Source organism: Myotis daubentonii, chromosome 6 (genome assembly GCF_963259705.1).
Source record: "Myotis daubentonii chromosome 6, mMyoDau2.1, whole genome shotgun sequence".
NCBI classification, from domain to species: Eukaryota; Metazoa; Chordata; class Mammalia; order Chiroptera; family Vespertilionidae; genus Myotis; species Myotis daubentonii.
Genome location: NC_081845.1, coordinates 33,385,651 through 33,408,887, shown reverse-complemented (window position 1 = coordinate 33,408,887; position 23,237 = coordinate 33,385,651). Strand labels below are relative to the sequence as shown.

At 39.2% G+C, this 23,237-nt stretch overlaps 1 protein-coding gene across 1 annotated transcript in view; it reads right to left on the bottom strand.

Annotated features, from left to right (window-relative positions):
- FRK (fyn related Src family tyrosine kinase) overlaps positions 1-23,237 on the bottom strand; it is a 92,049-nt gene that overhangs the window by 30,753 nt on the left and 38,059 nt on the right. The window contains exon 2 of the mRNA XM_059700632.1: positions 16,587-16,708. Coding sequence (XP_059556615.1) covers positions 16,587-16,708 — 122 coding nt within the window. The remainder of the gene's footprint in view (positions 1-16,586; positions 16,709-23,237) is intronic.

Sequence of the window (23,237 nt, the reverse complement as noted above, 5' to 3'; positions counted from 1 at the left end):
TGATTTTTTAGAGAAAATGGAAGAGAGAGGGAAAGATAGAAATATTGATGTGATAGAAACACATCACACACGGATTGGTTGCTTCCTGCACGAGCCCCAAGGGCCCAGGCTGGGGAGGAGCCTGCAATCAAGGAATGTGCCCTTGACCAGAATCAAACCCAGGGCCCTTTGGTCCGCAAGCCAGAGCTCTCTGCGCTGAGCCAAACTGGCTAGGGCCCAAGCCAAAATTTTAATTCACATTACCTTATTCCCTGAGTTTTCCTCCCAGCTTAAATACAATGTCTCAGTGAATGAAACTACCATCCTGAAATCCAGTCAGTAAAGTGAGAGAGTTGAGGGCACCCCTCTATTCCTCTTTCTTCTTGACATCTCATCTCTGACTAAGCATTGTGTCCTACCATATGTACTACTCCCCGCCCTCACCTTGTGGAGGGTCCCCTCCATTTCTCTTTCCTGGACTACTGCAGTAAGCTCATATGCTGCTTTCCCATCTCTAGCACCACATGCATCTTCCACAGTCACCAGAAGAGGCTTTTAAGATGTAAATCTGAACTTGTTCTTCTTTTTAAAGCTCTTCCATTGCCTAGAGTTCAGATGCCTTAACAGAGTTCTCTGTGGCGTCCTGTCCTCAAGTATAAACACTTACTTGTAGTTTCTTGACTGTACCATGCTCTATCCTGTTTCTGTGATTGTCACAAACTGTTAATTCTAACTGGAAATGTATGCTGTTTACATATTAATTGCAAATTCAATTTTCAAGGCTCAGCTCAGGCATCTCCTCCTCTGTGCCTCCTGGTTTCAGCAAGAAGAGCAGCTCCCTTGATCCTTCATATCCCACTGTACAACTTCTGCTACCGAATTCATGCCACAGTATTGCTCCCATATATTTACACTGTACCTACTGGATTTTGAGCCATTTGATTGCATTTATTTATACAAGACATGAAGTCAATAAACCATTTTCTCTTGGCCTTGGCCATAGCACCCAATAGGCAGAACATCCTTCCACATCCCACTGACTTGGGATGTGGATATGTGACTTGCTTTGAAGTGGGGGCAAACATAACATATGGCATAACATAGTCTAGAACTTCCCCGGCCTCCAATCTTCTGCCTCTACCATGAGCGTGCCATACCCGAGACAGAAGCTGCTCCTGTGGCCTGAGTCCTGGAATGAAAGATTCATGGAAATGAACTGAGGCCTGCTACCCCAGACAGCACCCAGCCAACCACCACCACCAGCTCTCATGCAACAAGAGTAAACCACTGAGATTTAGGGGCAAAAAATGACTAATAGAGAACATTTTAAAGAAAGCTGCATGACTCCTAAATAATATTTAAAAGATGACAAAAGATTCAATTTTGAAGCTATCTTTACTCATACTAGTTGTGTTATTTTGGATGAGTAACCTACCCTCTCTGGCCTCCGATTGCTTCAATTATAAAAATAGTGTTTTTGACTAGATGATCTGACACTCCCTTCTGGTTCAAATTCTCTAATTCTACCTCTCTAGTAAGGAGCTTTACAGAAATATCGTCAAATGTGGTAGAGAAAAGTTATGATTTCTACTTTCTAAAAGAGAAAATGAAGACATGAACTTAAACATTTGATGAAACCTATTGGTGCTTTTCTACATTTGTTGAAACCTGAAAATTCTGGAGAGTCATGATTGTGACAAGCGCACATCCCTGGAAACATGGTGGGTTATACATGGAGCAATGTGCTTGACACTTGGAATTCTGTTCCGTTCACTGGGCATTCCTCCCACTCCAATAGCAGCTCCATTAGCATGCCTAACTCTCATTTTGCAAGCTAAATATTCCAAAAAAAAAGCTACACCACCAATTTCAAAGAGGAAAGGACAAAGCCAGTGTCTTTTTCCTCCCATTGCACAAAGCCATGACCATACTTTCAGTCTCTTCGTCATGCCATGACACCAAGCTAGGGTCATGGAACGAGCTCCTACAGTTCATTATTGCTCAAGTTTGAATGCTAATCACAACAGCAACTACTTATATTGTTTGCTTTGTTCCTGGCAATGTTCTAAGTGCTTTTCTACTTTTCCCATCTAAACCAAACAATACCATAAAGAAGTAGATACTATTTTTCATCTTTATTTTGCAGACGAGAAAACTGAGACACAGAGTGGCTAAATGATTTGCCCAATGACACAGCACAAGTAAGAGGAAGAACCCAAACCCAAGCAAGCAGGCTGCAGTTTATTATCAACTGTAAACTGCAATGCCATTAAATGGGAAACTCCAGCTGAAGCTCAGGTTGGCTCATCTTCCCAACCTAGATAACCTTAACATACAATTCTGCCTCCAGATAGCTTTCAAATTTCCAATGTAAGAAAGCAGTCCTCATTTCTACTCCATCCAACCCATTATTATTCTCTAGAGAAAAGCAGTGTTTTCCTTGATTTGAACTATTTGGTTACTCTTTAAAAAAAAATAGTAACACCACAAATAAATAGATATTGTTGGTATATGAATGTGTCTTTTTTATTTAGTTGGATTCTCCCCTCCACTGCCACGTAGAATGTACATTTCATGAGGGCAGAGACTGCCTTGTTTGCCACTGTAGCCTAGCCTTCTCAATACTAATTGTACACTGTAGGCATTAAATACATATTTGATGAAGGAGGGGAGGAAGGAAGGAAGGAAGGAAGGAAGGAAGGAAGGAAGGAAGGAAGGAAGGAAGGAAGGAAGGAAGGAGGGAAGGAAGGAAGGAGGGAAGGAAGGAAGGAAGGAACCACAAGTTCTTTAAGGCGTTAAGGCCTGGGTCATTCTTTTGTTTGGAATCATACACATAAATGGCAGAAAATTATGCGCACTAAAATTACATGAAAATAGGAATATAATTTTTCCATATTGCTTTTTTTTATGTTTTGCCTCCTCCATAGTTTACTTCCAGAAAAACACTTTTAAAAGTGCCTGCAGGTGATGAGAAGATATTTCTGCAGAAAGAGGGAGCTTAAAGAAGTCCCTACCCTACTGAAACAAATAGGGAAATAAATTTAGTCCTTGCCACTCACAGGCTTTTAAGACAACAGACAACAAAATACTTTCTCAGATTGCAGTTCTTGTGCCAAAGTGTCTAGTAACAATGCAAAACACGTTTCTAAGGTGCATTAGAAGTAACTTCATGATTGATATGATGCTGATGGTTATAAAGTAGATAATATGCATATATCATTTTAAATATATAGTTTAAAATTAGAGCCACTAACTTATTAAATTGAACTGTATTCATTTCACTCACTTTTTACATAATGAACACATTTTGTGTAACTATCACCACATAGAAACTCTATACCTAAATCATTAAGAAAATTTAAACCTTGGTCAAGCTTTTGACATTAATCAAGTAAAATTACTGCCAGTCAGGTATGTTTTCATTTGTAGAACAAGTTGCTAGAGATATTTTAAAATTATAAATTTGTTTTCAACTAAAAGCAGATATTCTTCTCCTTTCTATATATTCATGGGACATGAAAACTGAAAACAAAACAAAGCCCTGCTGTACTGTTTTGATACTGGCATGTTATTCCCTGACCAGTCACAAGAGAAAGCACATGTTTGATTGAAAGCCCTCCAGTGGCTAGAAGTTGCAGTGGTTCTCAACCTTCCTTATGCTGTGACCCTGACCCCCAACCATAAAATTATTTTTGTTGCTACTTCATAACTGTAATTTTGCTACTGTTATGAATCATAATGTAAATATCTGATATGCAGGATATATTTAGGCAACCCCTGTGAAAGGGTCGTTCGACCCCAAAGGGGTCGCAACCCACAGGTTGAGAACCACTGTGTGGGGAGCAGAAAGTTGAAGCCAGTCGGTGTTTCGGTTCTAGAATAAATGCACACATATAGTATTCACATTATAGATAATGTCCCTGTTTGTACAAACACTATATGAAATACTCTGGTTAGGATTAATTTTACAGCATTTTTTCAGTAACATATTTTGCCTCTTAGAGTAACAAAAAGAAGTTGTTTAGATAATTTATTTAAGAATGAGGCAGCCTTGAGAAGAAAATCTTTATTTAGTTGTTATTTCCCTGAAGTATACACTGAACTAAACTGTGCAAGGCCAGTGCAAAGGAGGAACCGGAAGGCCTGTAAGTCACCAATTTTCATTCCTGGAGCCAACATGTTTTAATTTCCTGTTCAATCTAAAACTCAGCCCCAAGACTTCCCAAATGTTCTTCCTTCTTCAATTTGCCTCCCGCTGTCTTCCACTGCTCAACTCTTCTTTTAATCATTTTCTTTTTTCCTAGTTTGAAATTATTAAATTTATATGTTATCAGGGCCCAAGGTCCAGAGAAACCTGGGTTCAAATCGCAGCTTTGGCACGATCTTGCTATTCAAAAATATACCCCATATTGAATGTATCATGATCACATTTATAGTATTTATAATCTATTACCTTGTAAGCTATTCAAGCACATTAGTGTAATGGAGGAACAATTTCAGATCTCCATTTTACTTGTTAAAGGGTTCAAGAGCGCATCACAGAAAATAATTCCTCATTTTTAATCTAAGGAGCATCATCTGCTCTTTCAAAGTAAAAAAAAGTTCTGAAGAAAAGGCATTATCTGAACAGAAAAGTACATTTCATGCACACTATATTTCATTTACTTTTTTACTCACTATTAGGTATAGAGTTGATTGTCGCATTTGCCTGTACTGCCTTCCCTTATTAATCTCTTTCAGAAAATAATTGTTAACTTTTCTGGGTTCTTAAAATACTGTGCATATAAGTGCTCTGTCTGCATGGTAAATGCTTATTATAGCATGAACTAGTTAGTTGTTTACACAATTTTGCCACATCACAGACACAAATGAAAGTTCTATAATGAATGGGCAAATGAATGAATCAATGAACAAATGAATGGTTAAAAAAATTGTTCAAAATATTCCTCCCAATGTTTCTGAAAATTTCTTTTCTATATAAAGACAGTGAGACAAGGAAAAGAATCAGTAGCAAACTATTAAAACAATTTAACCTTCAGTAAACAAATATTGATCCCAATTTTTTTTTCTACATGTAAGACACTGTGCTAAGTCCTGAGTACCTTGCTCAAAGAAAGTAAAAACAACACTTACAAGAAGGGGAGTACAAGGCATGATCACGTAATAGCTGGTGTTTATCTTGCAAAAAGTATAGTTTGACTTAAGGGAGAATGAATGTTAGGCTGGAAACCGGTTTCAGCAAGACTATGAAGAGCTGAAATGTAGAAATAGGTAAGAATTTATGTGGTTTGCAAAGGAAAGTTATTAAAGGCTTTTGATTTCTCTAGATAAAAGAGACAAATGAGATGCAATAACCAAAAGCAATGCATATTCCTTTATTGCATCAAAAAGCAAATAAATAAAGAGCTAGCAAGGCCATTTGGAGAGATCTGAGTATGTACTGTATAGCAGTCAATATCATTGTATCAGTGTGGAATGTCTGGGTGTGATAATAGCATTGTGGTAATGTAGAGAGAGTCTCCCTATCCTAGGATATACATACTAATACCAAGTGTTTAAAGGTGAAGTGACATGGTATCTGCAACTAACATATATGTATATCTATAGAGAGAGACATACTATACCGGCATATGTATGATGGAGAGAGAAAGTAAATGTCACAGAGTGTTAACAATTCATGAATTAGGTGAAGGCACATAGTTAACTTTTCAACTTTTATCAATAAAGTTAGTGCAGAAAAGAAGGAAAAAATTCTAAATGTTTACATTGAGTTTTGATATTTAATGGTGTGGATAAAAATTCTGAGGCCAACTCAATTCTTACGCTTGTGTAATTATTTTTTCTACAATGCTCAGAGAATTTTTTACTTATTCTTGATATTAAAGTATTTTGAAAAGATGGATTAGGTATGCATTTTTTCACTTATTTTGCTTGGAACAACTTTGAGTCCTTTTAATCTATAAGCACAGATTTCTTTTTTGGACTCAGGAAAGTTTTCTTCCACTACATATTTAACTGTTGGTTGTATTTAATTATTCTAATAAATTTCAAAGAAATGCCTCCTTTTTGTGCATTATCAGCCCTCATAAATTTTCATCTATTTTTCTTTCCAGAAAGCATCTCAAGTTTTCTCTTTACATCTCTAAAGTAACAATTTTGTTGTTTGATATCTCCCATGTGTTGCCTTTTCAGATTGTTTTTATGCCTAATTTCACAGAAGTAGTGTTTTCTTATATTTCAATTAAATGCTTTCAAATTTTTCTTCTGTTTCTTTTAGTGAATATGACTCAAAAGTGTAAATCTTCTCTGAAGATTATTATTTATCATCCCTTATACTTTTATTTTTTCCCAAACCATGTTTTATAGGGGGCGGGGCAAGGTTCTGTGATCAATTAGTTCAGGAAACTCTGGGTTGAAAAATTAAATTTTTTCTTTAAGACATCTGAGACTTTAATGTGCTTTGTCAAGTCAAGGTAGAGAGGATGTAATATGAGGTGTTCTTCAAATGCATTTAACTCCTGAAACCTCTGTTCTTTGAAACACTTTGGCTTATCAAAGAATTTATGTTCTAAAACATAAGTGGGAAAATGTTATTGAGTATGCAGAATTTCATAACTTCTCTTTCTTTTTTTTTCATTATAGTCATCATTAAATGAAAAGAAACTTGGCATTTGGGTGGGGGGGGGAATTTATGCACTGTCCTCCTGTCCATCCACTTAGTTGGGTGTATGTTTCCCCTTCTTAGCACACTCACAGCAGGGCTGTTAGTGCACCAACCATCTAAACACACTGCCACTGTCCAGCAAATGTTCAGTCCTCATGGCTTTGCTAGAGGAGGGGTGGATCTTCTCATCTGCTAGCATGTCTGCTCACAGAAAGAAACAGAATTCTTACTGCTATGAACTGAATGTTTGTTTCCCCCACAAATTCATTTGTTGAAGCTCTAATCCCCAATGTGATGTGTGATGGCCTTTGGGAGGTAATTAGGTTTAGGAGGTCATAATTGTGGAATCCTCATAATGAGATTAGTGCTCTTATACGAAGAGACCAGACCAAGAGCATGTGATATATATATATTTTCTATCTCTATCTCTATCTCTATCTCCATCTCTTCCTCTATCTCCGAGCAAGAAGGCAGCCATCTGCAAACCAGGAAGAGAGTCCTCACCTCTCCTGGTACCTTGATCTTGGACTTCCCAGCCTCCATAAGGGCGAGAAATAAATGTTTGCTGTTTTAAGCTACCCAGTCTCTCCGATCATGTTAGAGCAGTATAAACTGACAAAGACAATAATACCGAGTTGTTTGTTTAACTAGAAGAATGTGTGAAAAGCACATCACTAGAGAGCAGAGTTCTTGTTTCCTTCTTTCTACAAGGTTAACTTCACCCAGTTTGCAACACACTATCATCACAGGTCACCTTCCACCCTGAAAATATTTTCTGTGCCGCAAGCTGCTGTCCCACTGGATGTAGAAAAGGAGGGGGCTGCAGATGGATGCCTAGGGAAGGCTCAAATCACTGAGTCGGTTCCACACAGGAGGGCAGTGGCTGCCTGGGTGCCTGGGAGCTGCATGTCCTGCCTCTCTAAGACAGGGGGACACTCTGGTCATGGGTCCAAGCGTCCTCCCACCTTCATGAATATCCCTGATCTGATGCAAAAGTCAAAGTCTGCTCAGCCACTTTTCAGTTGACCTACATTTACCCTGAAGTTAGAAGAGTATTACCCAGAGTCTAAAAAATCCTTGATTGATAGACTCAGTTTAAAGGGCTCCTCTGCTTCTGTATATCTTATGTATATTCTAGAATAGAAAGTAGAGGGATGCTAACTCAAATGATTATTATCTTCATACGGAAGTATAACATGGGACAAAAAGCAAATAAAGGATCAATTTAATTTGGCAACTAATAAAGTGGAAGAAATAACAGTATAGAATATGTCATGACTTACAAAAAGGTAGCAATTTCACCGACCACCATATGGCTTATCAACATCCCACTTATTTATTTTATATCTGGAATTGCTTACCATACAGTTATATTCAAAGGGCAATAATATGGATATTTTCTTTGCTATGCTTCCTTCCAAGTAGCTCAAAAGACTCATGCAGGGGAAAAAAATTTTAAAATAAGCAAACCAGGTAAGCAAAGCCAAAAGAGGAAATTTAGATGAGTCAATTGAGTCAATTTGTAGTGTTCACAGATAAGTGGAGAAGAAAAAAAAAATCAGAATACAACCATCTTAAAAAATACTCTGGCCTCTAGAAATGCTAGTCATAGATTTTTTTTTTAACCACAGTCTTTTGTAGGGGAGTAGTTATTCTTTTTTAAAAATATGTTTTTATTTATTTTAGAGAGGAAAGGAAAGGGAGGGAGAGATAGATGCATCAATGATGAGAGAGTATCATTGATCAGCTGCCTCCTGTATGCCCCTCATTGGGGATCGAGCCCACTATGTGGGCATGTGCCCTGACCGGGAATCGAACAGTGACTTCCCTGCTTCATATGCTGATGCTCAACCACTGAGTCACGCTGGCTGAAATAGTCATGGATTTTCAATAAGATAGATGATTTCTTCATGATCCAGTGCCCTAGAGTGAAAGATTCTTTGTCTTTGCATCTGTGCTTATGCACACACACACACACACATGCACACACACACACACACACACACAAATATATGTACCATATAATAAAATGTTAATTTAACTTTATAGGGTATTTAAATTATAAATTATATCAGTAGCAATGTTAAGAAAAGACGGGATATACCATAACTCATGAAAAAAGCCACTTGCTATTATAGGCAATGATATTTGCAATTAAGCTGAACACAACTAAATTATGACTTTAATTAAAAGGCATTTTGTAAGATGGCACCAACATGTTTAAAATTTAATACATGTTATATGAGATACTAGAGTTATTAACATAAAAAGTTCTTTGCAGCATGTGCACTTTTTAAAAGGCAAAACATTTTAACCAAAATGAAAATGTTCCCAGAATCCATAGAAGTTTCACTGCATTATAAATTCAAGGAGCAATTTTTTCCAGCCATTTAATATTTGCCCCTACTTAGTATACAATTGTATTTATATTCACAGTATAGTAATAGAGTTACTGGCACACTCTTGTGGCCACTATGTCCACATTAAGTTTAATGGAAGAATGAATGACTTGCTCAGGGCACTGAGAATGAAACAACAGCTTTTTGCCATTGGGCCACTACCACATTAGCATAAGTCAACAGATCTCCAAAAGTGTGGGGGCAATAATGGCATGGCACTGGTTGGTGGAAAGTGAGTTTGGGTCTGAACCCTGTGCCAGGCAGACACAGAGAGCCACACTGCAACTGACATCCTTTTCCAATTTTGCCTCCTCTACCATAGTTTTATGACCTGATCACAACTAAGCTTTCAAGGTGGGAAATCATCTTTCTAAAACAATTCTGAAACATGGCAAATAGGAGAATTACATGGTCCAGACTTCAGAGGTTAAGAATGTGATGATGGCCTTATCTTTGTTCCTGATGGAATACAGGGTAGAGAGGTGAGTGTTAGAGCATCTACTACCTGCATAAACTATACTGGGAACTATGGAGATAGAGGAGAAGCATGAAACAGAAGCAATAAAAGCATCTTTCTTCTGCTCAAGGACTTTATGATCTAGTTTAGAAGTACGTTTTCTACCTGTGGTGAGAGTTACTTATAAATATAAATGAATCTCTGAATATGTAAGTTCAACATGAAGGATACACATAAGGTCAACAAAAAAAGTTATTCATCTTCCCCAATGAAGCTACTGCTTTTCTCATTACTTTTTAAATTGCTCTCAGAACTAATTTATAAGACATGCAGAAATACTTACAAAGTTATAAAATATATGGTATCACTAGGTTAATCATTCAGATTACTCAGAAAGTTGCTTCAGATAATTCTGGCCATTTTCAAGCATCAAAGATGTCCTTAATCATCATGTAATTGCCCCAGCCAAGGGCCTTTACAATGCAGTGATATCTCTTCTATAAAGACACTTCTACCATTTGTGCAATACTTCGAGCACTGGAAACCTATTACTGTGAGGGATAAAACATTTATTTGGTACTGAGAATTCCAGAATACTTATTTAAAAATTAAGTTATGTCACTACAGAGGTATATTTTATATTCTCAGTAAGGGACTTCATAGCAATCACAACGTATTATGAAAGTCCTGCATATTTCATAGGACCTTCATGTTCCCTGTAATGGAAATTTATCAGAGTAAGTACTCTGCTCAACATTAGAAGAAACAAGTCAAAAACATGACACTGGTTACTTGTAAGTCCACCTGCAATTGCCTCAAACACCACTGAGCATATTTCCTTTGTTCCTCTCTCCTGTACATCATCTCCTCTGGTAAATCTCGCCCAGCTAGAGCCACCAATCTGCCCAGTCACTCGATTCAGAGGTCTGAGGGTCACCCTAGATGCTTCCTTCTCCTTTATCTTGCTCCCTTTATGATCAGCCAACAATTCCTGTTGGTTCATATCTTCTAAGTATTCCTCACCTCCATTCTCTACTCTCTATTTTCCCCGCCTCTTCCCTGGTTCAGGCCATCATCCACGGAGCTCTTTCTGGGCTCACTGGACTATGCCCAGCAAGAGGGGCTACACCTGAACTCAGCTTCCCACAGGTCCCATGGTTTCCTCTTCCATGAAGGAGGAGCTACGATTTCCCACAATGCCCAAAGCCTATCAGTGCTGGATTTCCAAACAACGCTGCAAATATTTGACATCCAAGCTCACACTGCTTTGCATCAAAGCACAGACTTTAAATAAAAAATTTTTTCATTGATTTCAGAGAAGAAGGGAGAGGGAAAGAGAGATAGAAACATCAATGATGAGAGAGAATCATTGCTTAGCTGCCTCCTGCTCACCCCCTAATGGGAATCAAGCCCACAACCCTGGCATGTGCCCTGACCAGGAATCAAACCATGAACGCCTAGTTCATAGGTTGATACTCAACCACTGAGCCACACCAGCCAGGCCCAAAGCACGGACTTTTATTCCTAGTCCTATGGCCACTTCCACACTTGCCCCATAAAATAAAAGGGAGCAACAGAGGGGCCTTTGGCTTCTGGGGACACCCTGTGCTGGAGCGGAGCCCTGGTGCAGCCCATGGAGCTTGGGTCCCATCCCTCTCTGCAGAGGCTGACAAACTCTGCTGTCTTGAACCTGTCATTTCACAGAGCAGCAAGTGATGCCACTGTGTTTGTCTCCCTCACCCCTCCTCAGACTATTATCCATAAATCTCTCATCATGCTGTCAAAGGTCACACCAGGCCACTTTGTGCCTAAGATGTCGCTCTACAGAATAAGGGCCAAATTCCTCAGGTCCTGAACACACACACACACACACACACACACACACACACACACAACTGCTCTATCTTCCTACTTTCTTTCCAACAAACACCAGACATCCCCTGTGTACACTTGCTTTGCCCCAACTAATCGTTCCCACACTGCTACCTTGAAGCACAAATTGGTACAGAACCCAAACGCTTTCTCCTCTGTGAAACCTTCCTGACTCCCCCTGGGAGATTTGGCGCCTGCCCCCTCTTGTCTCACAGCAAGACAACTGTGTTATAACCCTCCTGCAGCCTGAGTTCAGGGACTGGGCCTTGCTGTCTTTGCTGCCCTTCACCTATCAAGGACTGGCACATACTAGGTCCCTTGCATGTTTGTTGAAGAAATACACAAATATAGAAATAAGTGATCTCCACTCCTAGATGCATCTCCCTGAGTATTGCTGATGAGCTTTTTTGCCTCATGTCCTCAGTGTAGTCATTTTTTCAACTATATTCAATCTGTTATCATTTACTTTTGGGGAGGTTTCATTGAAGATGAATCTGCAGAGTTGTCTAAAGTAACCTTACAATGTGCAATGTAGAATTTCTTCTGAAAAACTCAGCTGCAGCTCAATTTTAGTCCTCAAAATGCATTTTCCTTAAGGTATACCTTAAACAATAATACAAATGCTTATAGGATGCCAAGCACCAAATTATTATTAATGATAACAGCAATAATAATTTCCTTTAAGCTAATTGATTGAAGTCAAGAAATAGCCAAACCATCTCACATGCAGTCATAACTTTATATTTTTCATCAGAAAAACAATCCTCTACCAATGACAAATAACAGCAGAACCACTAAAACTACCTGTCATGCATCTAATGAAGACAGATTCTCCAGCTGCCACATGTAATATGTAATATCCAAAAGCATGGTTGTAATTCACAGCTAATTAGTGTCTTGCCATTATGAGAGGTGTCAGAGCCCGAACTCTCTTCTGAGATCTACTCAGACCTCACATGAGCCAGCCGTCAGCCATGCAAGGACCACACAATCCAATTAGCATCCACCCCAACTTTGGGCTGCTGGTTCGGGAATGCCCCCGCCCAGCCTCAGTAAATCATAAGCCTTTTCCTGACAGCTGCAAGCCATGGCCGCCCAAGGAATAAAGACAATGCTTCTCAGGAAAACTGATGTGGGAAAGACAGAGACAGAAAAGAGATAGCTGCCTTTCTTAAGCAACACAGCAGTCAGCAATACTGAAGGCCATCAATTCTGACTGATTAAGGAGACAACTGCACTAATAAATAAATCCTTGAGTGGTCTATCTGAAGATCCTTAGTGGTAGTCAACAGTCAGCAATTGGGTTGTTTGTTTGTGTGTTTTACAGTAATGTAGATATACTGAAGACCTTTTTCTTTCCATTTTTCTTCTGCATAGCCCTCTTCTGGCTAAAAAGAGAATTTCCCTTTGAATAGAACATAATGGTCTGCATTTACTTTGTCCCCCAGTGAATACACAGCAATCAGATAATTTGTTTGAAAGACTCTAAATTGTTTGACTTTATTGAAAAAGAATCTATAATGATATGCTGGTCTCCACATAGGCCCTACAAAGCTTAGCAAATCCATAAGCAAGTGCTGGAGTATTCTCAGCACATAACAGCCAATAACCTTGTAATTTTCTTCTAAGCCTAAAAGCTGTTTTGTCCCATAATACTCTACTTAGAGAGTTTTCGGAATAGTCAACTGTAGCCTGGACATTATTCAAAGACATGATTCAGCTAATTCTACTTTTAGTTTGTTTTCCTCATGGAAATATTACTCTTCTATATTTTAATGCCAATCTAAAACATTTAATTTACTTTTGCCTAGATAATGACTACCTAAGTTGATATGTATATATTGGCAAAGGCAAATAACAACCATGGATGCATTTAACATATACAAGAAATTCTCTTACAGCTCTTCCTAACATTAGACATTGAGATTTCAAAACTGTTTTTCTTTTTCTGAATATAGTATTCCCGTGGAAATCTTTAAAGCTTCAAAATTTTATCTACAAGGATGTCCACTGTGTCATATTTTATAATAGCAAAAGACGTGAAATAATGAAACTGTATAAAATATGAAATATGTTAAATAAATGGTGGCACACCCATACAATGGAAAGTTATGTAGCTTCTAAATATACTGATGTAGAAAAATAATACAGAACATGAAAAAATGTTCACAGGATACTGAGAGATGGAAAAATGAATCCTAGATCCATATTACACACACACACACACAAATAAATATAGATGCACATATGTGTATATATACAATGCACATATACACACATATATATGCACATACATGTATATAGTTACTAGAGGCCCGGTGCACAAAAATTTGTGCACTAGGGGGGGGAGGGGGCGTCCCTCAGCCTGGCCTGTGCCCTCTCCCAGTCTGGGACCCCTCGGGAGATAACGACCTGCTGGCTTAGGCCTGCTCCCAGGTGGCAGAAGGCAGGCCCAATCCCTAGGTGCAGCCCCTGGTCAGGCTCAGAGCAGGGCCGATTGGGGAGTTGGGGCGCCGCCCCCTGTCACACTAAAGGCAGGGTCGATGGGGAGGTTGTGGAGCAACCCCCTGTCACACACAGAGCAGGGCCCATCAGGGGGGTTGGGGCTCTGTACCCTGTCACGCACAGAGCAGGGCCCATCAGGGGGTTGGGGTGCTGCCCTCTATCACCCACAGAGCAGGGCGGATCAGGGGGTTGGGGCGCCGCCACTCTCACACTCAGGGCAGGGCTGATGGGGAGGTTATGGCTCTACCCCGTCACACACAGAGCAGGGCCCGTGGGGGGGGGGGGGAGCTCCCCCCTATCAGGCACAGAGCAGGGTGGATAGGGAGGTTGTGGCCCCGCCCCCTGTCACACACAGAGCCGCAGGGCGATCAGGGGGTTTGGGCGCTGCCCCCTGTCACACTCAAGGCAGGGTCGATGGGGAGGTTGAGGCGCCACCCCTTGTCACGCACAGAGCATGGCCAATCAGGAGGTTGGGGCGCTGCCCTCTGTCACGCACAGAGCTGCAGGGTGATCAGGGGGTTTGGGCGCTGCCCCCTGTCACGCTGATCCCGGTGGTGGGAGGCATATTACCCTTTTACTATATAGGGTAGAGGCCTGGTGCACGGGTGGGGCCGGCTGGTTTGCCCTGAAGGGTGTCCTGGATCAGGGTGGGGGTCCCCACTGGGGTGCCTGGCCAGTCTGGGTGAGGGGCTGAGGGCTGTTTTCAGGCTGGGGGTGACTGAAGCTCCCAACCGCTCCTTTTTTCTTCTTTTTTTATTCTGGGCCAGCTTTAGCTTGAGGCTTGGCTCCAGCTCTTAGGCCTCTGGCTGAAAGTAGGTTTCTGGCCTTTGCTTACAATGTTGCGAATCTGCTGGCTGAAGTTGGGCGTATTTGTTACAGAGTTTCTTAAACTGCCAGCTCAGAGGCAGCGGCAGGCGGGGAACGTTGGTTTCCTCCGTCACTGAGGCAACCAAGCCTCATGTTAGTTTCAAGCTGCCTGGCTGCCGGCCGCCATCTTGGCTGACAGTTAATTTGCATAACTCGCTGATTAGCCAATGAAAAGGGTATCGGTCGTACGCCAATTACCATGTTTCTCTTTTATTAGATAGGATATATTTTTTATTTATAAGATGATCTTAATTTTGTTTTCTCTGGATGTGTTTTTCTGGGTATGTGTATGTTTGTTTAAATTAATATGTTTAAACGTTAATCATAGAAAAAGCTTGACAGGAAGGTATTTCAGTATTAAAATGTATATTCAGAAGGTTATATGGTAAATTAATCTTCGTTAATCTTTTCTGTCTCCATAAAAATGTTTATATTACTTTCATAGTCAGAGAAAAAGCTATTATACATAACAAAACATTCCCTATGTCACCTGGGTATATACAGGTGTGGACTGGTGTGGAGGCCCAGCCTGGTCGGGCATCAGCTCTGAGTGGCTAATGCCCATCACCTGTCAGTCACTGCAAATTGTATCACCCTGGGTATAAACAAAATTAGAAAGGTCGGTGTCACATCATATTTGGGAACATTTCAAAAATGGTAATCAGAGCAGCACCCTCTCACTGGGGGTGTAGGGGGGTGGGGAAGGGCTGAATCCATATGATTCTGTAATATCCTATTGACTCGATGTCAGAATCGACAGAAACCAAAGGACAAAACCTGAAAAGCCTGCCTCAGTACCACTGCCCTTAATTCACTTCAGCTCTAATCCATCCGCCCTGATATTGGGACCATCAGGTATGAGGAAGACAATGGATACCGAACACACACAGTCTGGCCTTGGTTCAGGTCAAGTCAGAGTTCCCAGTACATGGGGCTCAGGACCTATTTCCATATCAGGCTGTGCAGGCTGTCCTGACATCCAGCTCGGTGAGACAGGCAGACACAGCATGGCCCATGGACATTCTGTTTAATAAACACTGGTTGCAGGACAATAGGGATAGAGGGAAGCAAAATCTCTTCTCCCAAAAGGCTACGTCTAGTTGGTGAAACAAAAGACATGCTTTAAAGGGGATAATGACACAAAGGACTGGCAATACAGAGGTCGGAGAAGGGCGAGGAGAAAGTCTCACAGGAGAGACGGACTGGAGTAATCTCCAAGGAGGACACTGCAACCTTGGAACATACACCAAGAAGCACACGTTCTTGAAAGCGGAGACAGGCACGCACCTGTCACTCTTAAGGTCCTTCTCGGGTCCTCTGCGCGTCTTTCCTAGAGCAGTGTAAGCTACACATGTACTTGACTCTGAGCTGAAAAACTACCTTTGACAAAATGTTACATGCCATGGAGTTAATTAAATGCATTTGCATTCAGCACTTCCATTCATTTTCCATTTATCAGGCAAAGACAAATGAAATGCAAAAAAAATGGATATGCCAAGATCAATTTTGACAACAGTGTAGTGTTTGCTTCTTGCTTATTATTCCCCTAGAAGGATAGGATCTTTGATAATGCAAGTGAGAAAACACAGCCAGACCCATGTTTTTTATTTCATATCTAGGGTGCATGTCTTTGAAACTGCTTATAGAAGACTTCTAACCATAGATAGAAATTTCATGCTAATTTTTATATTACTCTGGAGTGGCTCAGTAGATATAATGTTGGTACTATTATGAAGATAAGGAAATAAGTAAATTTGAAATTAGCATGTCCATATTTACACAGTAGGTTCATGACTATAGACTCTCAAACCGTTACGTAAATCACACAAAACAATGCCCATACCTGAAAGGGCGAAGCTTCCTTTCTCACTTTCACTTTCTCTGATTAGAAAGGCACCCGTCTGATTTCCTGAGTATAATAGTTGTTTTTCTGCATCCGCTCTCTTGATTGCTCCAAAGAACCACCTAAAAAGAGAAAGATGTAAACTGCAATTAACCAATCAACATTCTTTTTTCAAGGAGTTACAAGAAAGTATTCTTATATCAAAACTGTTTAATATTCTTTTTTTAAAATTTGATTTTAGAGAGAAAGGAAGGGAAAGAGAGAGAGAAGCATCGACACTTAAGGTGATTTTTCAGGATGTCTATAACCTTCACAGAGGAGTCCTTAAAAAATTACAAACCAGGAATTCGGTGGCTGCTGGCTCCCAGATCCTTCTCACACCTGCATTCTGTCTGACAGGTATGACATCCTTCTGTCAAATCCACAGCCTCTGGATGAGTCCACCACATACACCTTCTGCACTTCACGCTCTAAAATTCCTCACCATCACTTTCCAACTGTCCTCTGCCTCACCTAACACCTTCTAGGTATTAGGAGGCAAGCATTCCAATCAAATGATTCATACATTTCCATCTCAAGGTACGAACAATTTAAAAAAATGCAGTTCTCTGGACATTCATTCACTTATTTCCCCACCCCCACCATAATGGGAGACAATTCTGCATGTTTAGGAGGAACTTATTAACATGAAGAAAACTTTCATCCAAAGGGAGATTATGTAAAAAAAAACAAACCAAAAAAAAAACACAAAGCTACTTCTGCCAGGGAAGTATCTTATTAGTGCCACCTCTACTTCTTATCTTTAGCCGGTTATCCTTTAAGACAAATATTCGGGGAATATAAGAGCCAGATACCGAACACACAGGTTTGAGAATGGGATTAACCAACAAATGATTAACATTTGTTTTAATTTAAGTAAGGGTTTGAGAGTCTGTAGTCATGGACCTACTGTGTAAATATGGACATGTTAATTTCAAATTTACCTATTTCCTTATCTTCATAATAGTACCAACATTATATCTACTGAGCCACTCCAGAGTAATATAAAAATTAGCATATGAATTTTAATGTCAGAGCGAGTCTGAAATATATATCAAGTCAGTTGGCACCAACGTGGTAATAAGAGGAAGCTGAGAAAGCCCCTTTCACTAATGACCCCTCACTACAGGGTCATAAAGTTGATCTTTATCAGTAATGATTTTAGGTAAAACATTGATTTTTTTTTCAGGGATCCCTATCTTTAAAAATGTAAACTCTTCAAGAAAGGAAATCCTGGCTTGAGGGAAGAAATTAAGGGTGTTCCCCCCCAAAATGTTTATATACACTAATTATAAAGGCAGTGTTTATTAAAAATACATTTCATTTTCAAAACTGAGCTACTAGCTATTAAAGTATGTATACATTTTTGAGGGACACCCTATACAAGCTGGGTGAGGAACCTCAGGCTGAGAGAGTACATACAAGCCATCAAAAATTGGTCCCAATTGGTTTGGCAGGTCATGAGTATTGGGGAATATGTGTGACATAGATGGAAGGAGGAGGGAGAAGATATTGAAAAGAAAAAGAAACATTAAATATAAATATCACCTTCTAACGAATGCAAGGTGTTTGTTTACCACTCCCCCAATCATCCAATTGCAAGTTACATACTAACTGTATCAGTGAGGACATGCCAGATTATTTTGGAGTAATAAATAATTCTAAAAATCTCAGTGGGTTAAGACAATTAAGATTTGTTTTGCACTCAGCGACATGTCCACTGAAGGTCATCTATGGATGACCTGCTCTATATCCATCTGCGGGTCTACTGGAGAATGTCCACTGCCAGACTTCCATGATGGCCAAGGTGGGACTGGAAAATGTGTCAAATCACAGGCTGCTTCCTAGAGCTTCTATTTAAAGCTTCTATTCAGGAATGAACTCACTGACAAGTAAATCCCAGGATCATGCTAAAATGCAAAGGAATAGAAAGTGCAATCCCACTTATAAGTCAGAGAATTCAAAACTTTTGATAGGCTACACTAATGACTACCACCTGTCTGATGGCTATCATCAATAAATCAACAATCAACAAGTGCTAGCAAGGATATGGAGAAAAGGGAACACTAGTTCACTGCTGTTGGGAATGCAGATTGGTGAAGCCACTATGGAAAACAGTATGGAGTTCCCTCAAAAAAAAAAAATTAAAAATGGAACTGCCATTTCACCCAGCGATCTCACTTCTGGGAATATATCCTAAAAACCCCGAAACAACAATCAGAAAGAATATACGCACTCCTGTGTTCATAGCAGCGTGATTTACAATAGCTAGGATTTGGAAACAGCCCAAGTGCCCAGCAGTAGATGAGTGGATAAAAAGCTATGGGACATTTACACAATGGAATACTATGCAGCTATAAAAAAGAGGAATCTCCTACCCTTTGGGACATCATGGATGGACCTGGAGACTATTATGCTAGGTGAAATAAGCCAATCTGAAAAAGGCAGGTATCACATGATCTCACTAATTTGTGGAGTCTAATGAACAAAACAAATTGACCAACAAAATAAGACCTGAAGCACGGGGGCATGGAACAGACTGACATACCTCGATGTGGGAGTGGGAGGATGAGGAGAGATAAACCAAAGAACTTATAAACTTATGTATATAGCCGATGGACACGGACAATGGGATGGTAAAGTCATAGGGAGTGGTATGGGCTGAGTGGAGGGGTGTAAAGGGGGGGGCAGAATGGGAGACATCTGTGATACTGTCAACGATTTTTAAAAAGTCCAGTTTCTATCTGTGCTGGTAATTAGGACTATTAGGTATACTAAGTATTAAAACAATGAAATACAGTTTTACACTGTTCAGGCTAGACAAAATTTAAAACTCACATTCAAACAATTAAAAATTCTCAATCAGTTAGTGGGAAAATGTGAAAGAAGAACCTTAATACCATACCAGTGGCAATATAATTATGCAATACTATTTCAGAGAGCTATTTGTCAATGCCTAGTAAAAGTGAATATTCATACACCACTCAATTTTACTTCTAGACTGTATGCTAAAAGAGATATGTTACAAGAACATCCACTGAAGAGTTCTAGCATTAAAAAATTAAAAATGACCTAAATGTCCATCATATGAAAATAGATAAATTTATAGATAGAATGGAATACTATACATCAGTTAAAAATAAGTTGTTGAAAGGCAAAAGGGAGCTGAGTGATACATTATAATGCAATTTGCATCAAGTCTATGCAAAAGGAAGTTGAATGATGCATCATAATGCCATTTATGTCAAGCTTATGAAACATATAAAAACACTATCTACTTTTATGAATGCATAAAGGCTTAGTGAAAGGTAAGTGAATAGTTAAAATAATCAGGCATTTTTTTAGACTCCATTTCCAGAAATGGCAAGATTTCTTTACACAAATATTTCAAGCAAAGAAGCAACAGGGATCAAATATACTAATCAATTCTATGCATTTTCCTGATTCTGAGTACATTGAGTATGCATTAAGATATTTGATCAATATGTAAATATGTATACAACTTTACAAGAATTACTATTTATCTAGCAGATTAAATTCTTAGAAGTATTATTATATCTCACATAGTGCATTATTCTCAAGAATAAATACTCCATTATATAAGTTTTATGTACATACACTACATTTGTATTTTGGATAATCAAGTCTATAAATAATGAATTTTCTCTGCCCAACTTATGTGTAAGCAAGCAGCTTTTGTAAATCAAATGACTAAGATATAATAATTTTACTATATTGGTCAAGAGGAACTCTATAACCTTTAAAAAATCCTTTCTGACTCACCAATTCTATATTCTTGTATAACAGATTAATACAATGACATTACGAGGCAAATCACACCATTACTGAATCCATAATAACAATCAAATGGATGGGCAGTATTTGGATACATCAGCTCACTCAACACTTGGAATTTTACTTGGCTGGGTCCCATCAGAAAGTGAGCATGAATAAAACTTTGTTTTCTGTCAGGATGTAGTGACATTATACTGCGATTGTTCATATTCAAAGATGACACTACTGCCATCGATTACAATCACTAGAGCATGTGCTGCTCTAGGGACTTACGGGCAAAAAAATAGTTCTTTCCACCCTCTGCACATGTGAAACTTGTTCCTTCATCTGTGGTTTGAGTCACTGTCATCCTCTTCCATTCTGCCTTTTGGAGCCTATTCTGGAAGGACATGTACATTCCAGGCCTGGCTGCCCGCCACAATCACGTCCAATGCTCTTGTTAAGCTGTAGTTCTTGTGAGCAGTAAACAGTGGGTGCCCAGAAGGACTCATGGTGTTGTGGGAGGTTGAAAGTATAACTCCTAGGCCAGGAGCATTTGTCTCACATGGAGACTTGTTAGAAATGAAAATGTGTAGGTTTCACTCCATCCCTACTGAGTCAGAAAGCCTGAGGATGGGCCCCTGCTATCCTAGTTTTCATGAATCCCCAAGTGAATCTGATGCATTCTAAAGTTTCAGAACTACTGATGTACAGAAGTAAACAAGATCTCAGAAAATTTCACAAGACAACTGAGAATAAGTTACAGTTTGGCATTACATGTGAAAAATTATCCAGTAAAATGACACCACACACATACACACACACACACACACTATTGATATTTAATGAACATAATCTTTATTGCTATGCCATACCTGCCATGAAAGAGATCTTGGTTAAGAACCAAATAAGGGAGGAGACCTGCAATAACCTATAACCTCAGAGAAATAAATGCTTAAATTAGATTAAAACAGAGCAATAAGCATGTAACTAAACTCTAAGATTTGATTTATTTTGCAAACACTCATCTAGTATCCATTGTGTATAAATTCTGCAGCACTGACAGAGAAAGATCTACAAGACATATCGTTCATGAAAAGGGATAAATTGCAGAGTAACAGGATTACTATAGTTTTATTTATATTTTAAGAACCAACAAACTAAAATTTATATGTGCTTATTTCTCCGAAGCTTAGTGAGAGATGATGAAATGATGACATTCTCTATAATTTAGACATTTACAATAAGGTGCAGCTTTATATCATGTTACAATTTATTTAAATATTTTTAAAAATGAAGTCAGTCAGGAATATGCTACAAAAATCTACGATTTAAAGGTTTGTACTATAAACTTTGGAAGTTAGATCTGATAGATACAAGAAAACTCTCAAAGGAATATGGGCAAGTGATTGTGGATGAGCAGTGAAACGGATGGGAGATCAACCATGACACAAGGGTATGAAATGTGAATGACTGAAGGGCAGTATACCTGGCAACATATTAGAAAGCAGAGTATAATAATGGTAATAATGGTTGGCATCTTCTTGGAAAACTTGTTTAACTTCCCTATGCCTGTGTATTTCCTCATATGTTAGTAGGAATAATAATAACAACCCTGTAGGCTTGTTTTGAGGTCAAGAAAAATTAAATACATAATGTGCTTGATGGCTATCCACATCCATGCTCAATAGCACCTATTTGAAGATAACTAATCTAAGGGAGAAATGATATATTTGTTTTTCAACATGTTGGATTTGAGGTCATGGGGGAATATGAGGTATATGTCCAGGATCACTTCTCTAAGTTTGTACCGAAAGTCTCCTTGCAAGTGACTGGCCTGCCAGTCTTGACGAGGACATGCTACCACCAGATGGCAGCAGGCCATTTCACTAACCCAAAAAGGCTAGCTGAAGCTATATACTAGAAGCACATTAACTTTTATTTTACAAAAAAGACAAAATGAGTCTTTAACAAAAAACACCCAGAATTTATGTTGTGTTGCTTAGTATCAACATTTAAAGTATTTAGATATGGATCAAATTTTAGGGAAATCAACACAATTTTAGGCCCTCCACCATCTGGACATCAACCATTTCTTCAACATTGTCTTCCCTACATCATCTCTCTGCTCCAGCAAAATTCATATTCTTAATGCTATTTGTAGTGGCATTACTGACACTTGCCTACCCAGCATGCCTACAATACTCGATGACTACCCCCTCTGTTTGGGCATGTAGCATACAAAAGCTAGTGCTGCATTAAAAAAAATTTTTTTTATTTTAAATTATTCCCTGTGCACACTCGGAGCAGATCTTCCCAGCACAAAGACTGAGTCTGCTTTAGGTCCCATATATCTTTTGGAGCAATTCAATAAATACTTTTTGATGAAACAGTTAATACATTGTACCTGGATATGGGCATTTCATATAGTCTTTTTGTTTCTATGGAATGCTAAAGGTTGCTAGTGCCTGTGTTCTTGCGTAACCTTTTATTTGTGCCTGCAACACAGTTGGAGTGCAAAATGTTGAGGGGGAAATTTACATGCTCCTGTCCAGCTGCAGCACAGATTCCAATGTTAATTGGCCTCAGACCACAGATTCCAATCTGACCACTCTCTTCTCCCAAAGAGAACACGTGGCTATGAATGTAAAGATCATAAATGAAACTGACTTTCCTATCCTCCAAAACACAAGCATATCGGGGCTTCACACATGTAAAGAATGTGTAATAAAGTACCTGTGCTACGACTTACAGTCACATAGAAACCAGGAAGTTCCTTGCTGGCATCACTTGATAAAGATTTTTTTGTTGCTGTTGTTCACCTCTATAAGCATCATA